The 10,271-nt window shown below is 38.5% G+C and overlaps 1 protein-coding gene across 1 annotated transcript; it reads right to left on the reverse strand.

Moving 5' to 3' along the window:
- Positions 1–3,760: 3,760 nt before the first annotated feature.
- LOC111646983 (T-cell surface glycoprotein CD8 beta chain-like) lies at positions 3,761–5,800 on the reverse strand. The gene is made up of 6 exons (XM_087171190.1): positions 5,764–5,800; positions 4,998–5,342; positions 4,507–4,620; positions 4,379–4,413; positions 4,164–4,223; positions 3,761–3,987 (listed from the first exon to the last, which is right to left on the reverse strand). The coding sequence occupies exons 1-6, from the start codon at positions 5,798–5,800 to the stop codon at positions 3,973–3,975; spliced, it is 606 nt and encodes a 201-aa protein (XP_087027316.1). The 3' UTR covers positions 3,761–3,972.
- Between the last annotated feature and the right edge of the window lie 4,471 nt (positions 5,801–10,271).

Genomic DNA, 10,271 nt, shown 5'->3' on the forward strand with positions numbered 1-10,271 from the left:
CCCCCCCTCCCTATTAATGCCAAAACTGAAACTTGCTCCCATTATAGCTGAAGTGAATAAGGGCCACACCCAACAGGTGAGATTTCATAGATGAGACTAGTTACCTTTGAATCTGGGGGGAGATGACATCAAAGGCGACTGGAGATCTTCAGAGTCAACAGGTAAGTCCAGGGCTTTAAGGACTACTGCAACTACTACAGACAGCACATGCTCACATTTAACTGTTTTATAGGTAAATATTACTAGTTATCTACTACAGAGATTTACTTTGATTTTGATTATTTACAGGACCCTGAGTGTTACCTAGTTAAAGTTTGTTTTCCATGCTGTACACAATTATCCTTTCAGCTGTAAATCTGCTGTTCTTGTCAGTGTTTGCTGGGAATTAATTCTGAGCTACATATATAGTTGTCTTTTTTTTTTTTCCTGCACTGCCAGCAAATTGTAGAGCATGTTTGGCTTTGCGGCAAATGTTTTTGGAACAGGAAATTTCAGAGACATTTAGGATAGCTAGGTTTGGTTAGATGACAAGATTTTGACTTGAGGACAGAATCAGAAATTCACTTTGTTTTACAGACATGATGAGCTTGATTAAACCCTTGTAAAGCAGGGAAATAAGTCAATACAATGAAGTTGCCATATTCACTGATTTTACACACAGAATTTTGATGGAGGTGAGAAGTTTACAGTGCTGTGCTTTGTATTGCCATTTTGGATTCTGACCTGCATGAATAAAATATTTAAAACAATAATGTGGACTCACTGTTAACTAATATACTGATACTAAAGCTGTGCAGATGTAGCCGTTTCCCAAATTGCATCATTCCTGATTATAATGAATTACATTCTCTACAATTTAAGGTTTCTTTAGTCTTAACTGCGCAATCCAACTTAGTAGGATGTAACATATCTTTTATCAGAGGGTATGTTTAGCTTTTTTGAAAAGTAACAATTGTTACTGGTGATAATTGGGATTCAGTATGATTATACTGTAGTACTGAGATGATAGAAACTTTTTTTTTTTTAGTACTTTTGAGTTATGTATAAATAATGTATAACCTTTATTTTGACTCAGCAAAAATAATTGTATGGAATAAGCATCTGTTAAAGAACTAAAAAAATTATTTAACTATTACACTCCCTATAATTTATAATTAGAATTTGTGCATTTCTCATAAATAACTCTCTTATAAATACCAGCTTACCACAGCAGTTTCCTCATGAGGTTGAGGCTTGGGTTTGTTGTCACTGTACAATCCAGGATTCCACAACAAAGGAACACGTTTTGGTTGGTATCAAAAAGACTGAGGTTTGACACCTAGCTGTGGTTTTCATGATGCTGAGCTCCCCTAGTCTTGTTTTAAAAGGTGAACTTTTTTTTTTCATCACGTTTGTAAATATTTAAATTCTAATAGACAAGAAAAATATAAATGACTTATTTTTTTTGGGTGGGAAAGTAGATTTTCCACTGTAGAAATTAAATGCATGCTTTCTATGAAAATGTAATAATGCATTCTTAAGATGATGAATGGCCTCATATTGGTGCATTGATTAGAATTTCAGTGCTTTTTTTTTTGAGTACATCATCAGTGGGTGTAGTTTTCTTTCAGTTTCGTTTTTTCTGAACCTGTACATACCACTAAAGGCCAACAGGGGGAAACATGCTCATAATTCAAAAGTTCCTACTGGTTTGACATATCCAACACCCTGCCAGCTGTGTGGTTGTGCAGTGTGGTCCAGATGTTATGATGTCCCATAAAATACATTAGTTTATTTAAGTAGTATTAGTGTGTTTAACCTTCAGAACCATAATTGTATGCAAAATATAATCACCTGACTCAGACACAGTGAGTATCAAACATGATTTTCACACAGTAAATTAAAATTGCATCTGTAGATATAAAAATCAATGAATGAGTTTATCACTAAAATTGAAAGGTGATCACAATGGATCTAAATTGAGTAATCATCTACTTATTGCTGATCATCACTATATAGTGCTTCAACTCTATATATATAATGTTGGTGAAGATTTCCCCTGATATGTCTCTGCTCAAAAACTCACTGTAAACTTGACAACTAAGTCTCTCAAGTGCTCACACTACAGCGTGGAACAAAATACAAAGATCAATTTCTGTTTTAACAGCTCTAATTACTTTCATATTGCAGTTCAGTTCCCATGGGTGTTGTCAGTTGTGTGACATCACAGTGTATCTGTTAATGCACGGCCATGGTCGTAAACGCAAGTAGACAGACGATGAGAAGATACATAAGGAGATTGGATCTCATTTTAAAAGTGACAAAATCTTACTTGTTTAAAGAAATTTTTGATGGAATAGAATTCTTAAAAAAAAAAACCCAAAAAACATACCCTTTTTGTGTGTGGTTGTGATGCAGAGAGCTGAAGGCCTGTCTTCCTGTGGTTCATACTTCACTTTTAGCACCATTTATCACCACAATGGAAAATAACAAGCAGGGCATCAATGCTTATACATCCTCACTACTGCATATGAGCGCATACCAGCTGTGCTCAGACCACACTGCAGTATCTGTTCCTGTCACACAAGTGATTTGACCCCCTTACTCACACTTACTGCTGCACATCTTAATTTAACTCTCAATATAGAAGACTCTGAACGACCGTCAGTGTCTTCACTGGCTCCGCCTCCATCACTAACCAATCGCGAGCTGGACTAATTCTGTCGGACAGAAGACAATAGAAGCACAAGCAAGCAAGATCTTTATTACAAAAGTAGATTTTTCCTGGTTAACTCATTAACTAATTCAACATCATTGTCCTTTAACGTCACTGTTAATTGCAATTTGGCAAGTAAGGGATTATTCCATCGTACTGACACAAATTTAAATGAACAAAACCAAAGATAGTACCAGCAGCTCTCAAAAGTACCCTTTCTGAAGTTTCCTGTATTTAACGCCAGACCAATGATGACCATGAGGAATACTGTCACAACAGCAATGATCACAGCCTTCAGCTTTGTTATTCCATCAGGCTCTTCTGCAAGAAAGAGCCAACAGTTTAACTCCCTCATTGAGTAACATTAGAGAACTGAAGAGAAACCATCCAGATGTTTTACATCAACAGTCAATGAAAGAAATATTTAGGAGAATCTTACCTGTACATCTGACTTCGTAGTCAAAAAGAAATGCATCATTGCCTTTGATTAAATATGAGAATAATTGAATTTATTTTCATGAATCAATTAGATTCAGATATACTGTATATTTGAGAAGTTAGTGAAGAAAAACTGTTGTTGTAGTGAAAGGTCTCCTTGGCATGTGGTCTCTCTCTCTCTCATCAATACAGTCTATCAAGATAATTTGTTGTGTGTGAAAGTGACACGAGAAAGTAGCACATCGTAGCTGAAGGCCAGTCTTCCTGTGGTTGAGACTAGGCTGATACAGCTGGGCCTCATGATTTTCATCTCAGCTGTGCTCAGACCACACTGTGCTGTCTCCTGTCTTCCTGTCAAACAGGTGACGTGCAGCTCCCTCACTCCACCACTGCTGCAGACCTACATCTACTTCAACTCTGAGTAGCATGTACAGTCATGATTGTCCTAACTGGCTCCTCCCACATCTAACATAAATCAGATTCTGTATACAAGGTAACAGCGTTTGGAGGAGCGACAGAGAGAAAGAGAGAGATAGAGAGAGAGACAGAGCGAGAGAGAGAGAGAGAGATTAAGAGAGAGCGAAATAAAGGAGCAGGACAGAATTAAAAATACAGCACTACCAAGAATTTGCATGCAAAACTCTTTATTGCAAAATCCGAACTTTTGATGAAGTGATATTAACTTTTACCATTAAGCAGCCGCACAGAATCACATCAGAAGATTAACATGACAAAGCATCAGTTCCACTGTGAATAACATGAGTCTCCACTTCTGTCTCTGACGCAGGTCTCCTGTTTCTTATTGTGGGGAATGCACGCTCAGCGCTGCACCGTTCAGGTCACCAGTCCACATTCTGTCAATAAGAGTCAGATCATTCTTAATTATAGGACTTCATTAACAATATCAGATGATGTCAGAAATCATAAAGAAATCTTAAACATTGAACAAAGAAATAGTCCTGAAATAAAGTGATACTGGCATCGTTTAAACTGTAGACTAAACAAGAGTAAACTGAAAGGAGAGACTCACATTGTTTCTTTTTGGATAAAAGGTCACTGCTGCATAGTCCAGGTCATCTGAACCCTGACTCTGTGTATATAAGGATTTTCAGTCACTCATCTCACATAGGTGTGTGTGTGTGTGTGTGTGTGTCTCTGTGTGTGAGAAAACTACAATATCATTAACTTACAAATGACTTGAAGTGATTGTACTGTCAGAAATTTAAAAAACTTAATAAGCATCACCTTTGTCTGTTCTGGATTCTCTTCTTCAGTATGAGCTACGTGAGAGAAACAATATGTCTTGTCAATTGAGTAAACGCTGTTCAAAAATCTTGCTGATTTTAAAACTTAAAAACAGGATGCGAAAATACCTTTCTGAAGATTTTGTATTATTTTGACAACCAAACCAATGATGACCATAGCGAGGAAAATGGTCAGAGCACCCATGATCACACTCGTTGTCTTTGCAATTCCATCAAACACTTCTACAAAAGAGATTTGATTAATATTAACATTGACAGACACAATGCACAACAGAAATGTTCATGTGAGGCAGGAAGAATTTCAAAAATTGTGATGATCTGAAGAGTCTGTAATCAAAAATGTTACATTATGCTGATAATGTTTCATCAAAATCCTTATTTCGACAAGCACGTATAGGCCACATCAGTCAAACAAGAGTTACTGTAACATATTGATGACATATATGTCCCTATATCAAGAGTGATATTGCTACATATGCGAAGTATAAAGGGATATATTATTATCACATTCATACATCCTCTAGATATATTAATATTATAGTGCATATTTAATATATGGAAATTCAGTATGTAACATTTGCATATGGGAGATTTCTTACCTTGAACCTCTAAATATGTTGCACCGACAATAACCGGGTTTTTGTTTATGCTATATCCGCAGAAATACAGTCCAGAGTCAGATAAATCCACTTGTTTGATTTTGAGAAAGACGGTGGAGATGTTTGACGTCACGTCGAATCTGTCATTTTGAAATCCACCACAGTATGAAGCAGACTCAGAGGGCTTGAATATAGATACAACACAGTGGGGCTTCAGTCGCTTGACCACTCTGAACCAGATCATCTGAGTGGGAGAAGTGGTGTAGTTGGTGCACAGCAGAGTGACTTCCTCACCAGGCTGAACCTCCACGGTGTAAAACTCTGACACTGAGAGAGAGAACCGGCCTGAAAGAGACACACAGCTGATAAAGTTACAGGTACCAAAACAATAACCTTCATGAATTCAGCTATTATTACAGTTGATGTTTTTCTTTATGCCAGTACTTACTGAGGCTGCACAGGAGTAAAACACTTAAAGTCAAAGTAAAGTTCATCATCATGCATATGAGCCTGTCATTGTTGCACTTGATATTTATAACACTAAGCTCCAACAAGGAAGTCTGAAGGTGGGGTGGTTTTCTTAATCTTGCTCATTACCAACCCCAGCCACCCACCCCATCCTCCAAAAAAGCCTTTATGAAGGTTTATCTTTAACTTTAGCTTTAACTTTTAACTCATGTTGTTTGGAACCTCTTTAGTGGAGGGACCAGGATGATACTTGTCACGCCTTGTCAAGTTCTTTCATAAATTTGAAGTCACTTTTTACGCCACACTTTAAGATCCTTGTTGTCTTTCTTATACATTTTAATCAGGGAGGCCAATTTCAGTCATTTGTTTTTAGCATGATAGCTAATTAGCCAACAGGGGCTGAGCCACTACAAATTACCAGCCAAAGCCTAATCAACGTGGCGGGTCCACGTGTTTGAAGTGCCTAGGCTTTCTTTCTGAGAGTGTTATCCACCTGAACCCAACAAATATTACTTGGAAATATGTTTTAATATGTCGACATATTAAAACAGTAAGAAAAGAGAATATCTACTGTAGGCATGCTCAGTTAAAAAAAAAGTATCATACTTTTATACTATATTTACATGACGAAACTGAACTACACACTACATTTTCTCACACTGTTAATACACATGGTTTGGACACAACAGGAAGTTCACAAAAAAAAAAGAAAAAGAAATCAAGCACAAAAATATCTTGCGTATTATTGCGCTCTGGTTTGGAACATGTAGGCTTTTGTTGTGTGTGGTTGTGATGCAGAGAGCTGAAGGCCGAGCTTCCTCTGGTTGAGATCTCGCTCTTGATACAGACAGCTGACGCAACAGTGCGTCAGATCATCAGATCATCAGCTGCGGGTAATATACATTTGTACTCTTCATTGCAAGTAACAAATAATTTGATTCATTGTGTTTTCATGCCTCGCAGCCAGGGCAGAGCTGATGTACTGAGTAGATTTTGGTGGTCAAAGGTCAAAGGTCACACCAAAGTTCGAGCCTTGTGAATGTGATATCTCAAGTGACACCACAAGATCATTTCTTCGGCACAAACATTCATTTGGACTCCAGGATGAACTGATCAGATTTTGGTCAAGGTCAAAGTTCAAGGTCACTGTGACCTCATACAACATGTTTTTGACCATAACTCAACAAATTCACACACTAATTATGACACAATTTAACACAAATGTCTAAAAGGATAAAATGATGAAGTGATGACATTTCATATCCAAAAGTTCAAAGGTCAACTTAACTGTGACATCATAATGTTCTGCAAAAACACTTCTGGCTATTATTCAATGCTGTACCTCAGGAAGGGGAGAGTGTGACCGTTTTTTCCTGCAACCTGGCTGCTTGATGGAGGCGTACAACCACGTGGTGTTAATTCAAGTTAATGTAGACATTTGTAGAACTAGAGACATGAAATGATCAAATGAGGTGCAGTGACTTTGTCTGACTGATCTCCATCTTTGCTGCAGCATGGTGTCTTCAAATGCTGCAAAATGTCTGAGATATTGACAAAGTATTGCCAATTGAATTATTATTTGATGTGTGCTGTGGCTGCTGCTTAAATTGTGTCAGTAACACAGTGGAAAAAATAGCATGCAGCTGAAAACCTATAACCAGTTTATAAAATATGAAATTACAAGTTAATACATCAGTTATAATCATCCATCAATATTTTTAAGTACATTTGGTTTCCCTTTGAGCTGCGGTTACAGTTCCCTTACTATTTTTCATTCCTACTTTCAAAGGTTTAAAAGTGAAAAGTCTGTTTACACCAGAGTACGTGCATTTGAGGGCTCCAATTTCTGCATCAGTCACTGCGGGTATTGTGGCTATCTAATAAAAAAAAAAGGAAGAAGAGACAGATGGTTGGCTAGGGTGGTTTGAGTTGGTCGCTAGGGAGTATTCTTCCTGCGAGAAAAACCATAACCCAGAAAACACTTCAAATGAAACACCACACCAATAAAACATGACATCACAAACCAAATCACGAAAATCGAAAGGGGAGTGACCTCCCAGTACCCAGACCCTGGACTGGAGACCACCACCAGCCACATAAAGAACCCTTAACTCATCTCTGTCAGGGATAAGTGGGCGTTGCTCTCTAACCACTCAGCCCTTATTAGCCAATCGCTGCCTTGGGGCACATGTTTAAAGGTGGGTGGTTGCCATCTCAACGCTTTCTGATGCTTAAGGCACACACCTGACTTCCGGGTTTGCTCGCCGCAGGTCTCTCAGCACGGCGTGTGGCAGATAGGGTAGCAGTGGCTACAAAGTTCTGCTCCACATTGCTGGTCTATGCGTATTACAACAAGCGTTTCACCCTCTTGTAGTTTCCCCTTATTGTGGACCCCCCCGGCCCCCTTCGTTTGCGAAGTGAGCCACTCGCGGATCGCTGTCGGTAGGTGCTCTTTATCTTATCTCTTGCTGCACGTGGAGTAACAGCTGTTTTATGTTGACATTGCCTGCGGTATGAGCCCGATATATTCTGCTCTCCCTTGCAGAGCTGGTGTGTGGGTGTCAAGCCCCTAGCTCCCACTCTTTGGTTTGCACTGTGGTTATTAAAATACATAGCCTTGTTATTCATGATGGGGTCTGAGACCAGTTGACTCAGTGTGGAGCTGCGGCGGCTCACATACAGGAAACGCTGCTGCTTTAATTCTAAAAAAATTGTTTTTTATTTGTTGTTGTCGTTGTTGTTTATAATTTGGTTTTGTTTTCTGTTTTTTGTTTTTGTTTTGTATTTTCTAACCCCTTAAGTGATTGTTTAATTTCCTGTGTATTTGAAATCAGTTCTGCTGTTTAGATGCATTAATTGATTAATTAATGTAGGCCTGTGTTTTGCTTTGCCCATTAATTGGTTTTGATTAAGTTACCACCTCTTTCTTCGTGGATAATGTTTCCCATTACAATAATTTTGCCTCGTTCATTGCCTCGCTGTATTTACATTGTTGAGCATTTCTTGTTGCCCACCTTAATTACGTTGTTGTGTTTATTTGGTTATTTTGTTTTTACAAATACGTGGCTGTCAACCGCCTGAGTGGTTAATTGTTTGTAGATAATCTTTGTTGAGTAGCTTTAGTATTTTTGGTTGGAGCGTAGTCCCATTCATTGTTTCTCCCTGTCCCTTTCAGAAGCTCAGAGCCTAAGGTGGTGGGGCTGGTGACCTCAGGTGGCGGTGTCTCCTTCCTGTGTACTGTGCAGTGCACCCTAAGGTTCTTTTGGGCTTTTTTTTGTTTGTTTTTCCACCATTGAGTGTATGTGTGTTTCACATGTAAATGGTCTGACTTTCCCTGGGATCCCTCTCATCCCTCACTGGTAGCAGCTCTGATAAGGCTCCCCATTCTTTTTTTTTAATTTATTATAAAAAAATAAATTCTATTTTTACATTTTTTTTTAAATTTTTTTTTATAGAATTAATGTGTGGGTGTTGCTTTAATCACTTTTAGCAATTGTTTAATATTGTAATAAAGAAAACATAACAGAAAACATTTTGTTTCTTTTTACTGGAACCACATCTCCTGCTGCATTTGTAGAACGGACCTGAATGGCTTCTCTGGTGTTGGGAAATATATTAACCAAGGTGGTGTTGTAGGGTGTTGGTTGTTCATTACTGGATATCACTGCTTGCTCCCGCCACATATATGAAATCAACTCTACAATAAATGGCAAGATAAATAATGAATAAAACTCCTAATACTAAAATAATCGACAGTCAGTGCTCTGCCTGCGAACCAGCGGAGCACGAATTAGCTGGGATGGTAACATTGACGATATCCAGTGATAATGATGCATTTCATCCATCTCTTTTCACCTTTTCTACCTACAATGTGTTTTTTTTCTACCAACAAGTGATGTCATAACCACTAGTAATGATAAAAAAAAATTACAATTTGCGCACTTGCCGTACACAAGCAGTAAAATACTGAAATGAATATAAAACAGTTTATGAAACCACACCACGAGAGCCGTGAGGGTACAAAAGGTCTCGGCCACAGAGAACACAGAACTAAAATCTGTATGGAAGCAGTCTGGCGTCTCTACAACCTGCTGGCTGAGAGCCCACTTATTAGTTTGTGCCTCTCACCTGATTGCTCATTGCCCCCTGCATGCTTCCTGGTGTCCCTGTGGTACACATTCAACCCTTTATATTTAAAAAAAAAAAAAAAAAAGCCTCATCTCTTGTCCTTCTTTGGAAATGTTTGTGGTTATGATGCAGAGAGCTGAGGGCCAGTCTTCCTGTGGTTGCCTCTGCTTTCAGCCTTGTTTCTCCAGTGGAAAGTGCAAGTTTGGGTATGTGATTGTTAAAGTGCTTTAATCAACAGTTACTTTACTTTTATGCCTCTTCATGTTGTTTCAGTTCTCTTGCAGATTGTTTTCAGACTTTTGACCTAACGGGCCTAACCCAAACCCTAGCTCATGATTTTCACCTCAGCCGTGGTCAGACCACACTGCGCTGTCTCTTCCTGTCAAACTAGTGATCCGTGGCTCGCTCATTCCGTCACTGCTGCAGACCTCCATCTAACTCTCAGTATAAGAGAGTCTAAACAGTCACCAGTGTCATTACTGGCTCGGAACAATCGTATTCTTTTGCCCTCAAATACAGATGTATGCGATTTCACGATTTGCATGAACATAGAATCTTTATTGCAACATTTTTTGACAGTTTTTTTTTTTATTTTTTTATAGTAATGGCAACTCCTCCCATCCACTAACTGCACAAAAAAACTCAAAAGCAGTTTGATATGATAAAGCACCAGTTCCA

Source organism: Seriola lalandi, unplaced genomic scaffold (assembly GCF_002814215.2).
Source record: "Seriola lalandi dorsalis isolate HSWRI2012SDOR001 ecotype SW California unplaced genomic scaffold, Sedor1 jcf7180002054979, whole genome shotgun sequence".
NCBI classification, from domain to species: domain Eukaryota; kingdom Metazoa; phylum Chordata; class Actinopteri; order Carangiformes; family Carangidae; genus Seriola; species Seriola lalandi.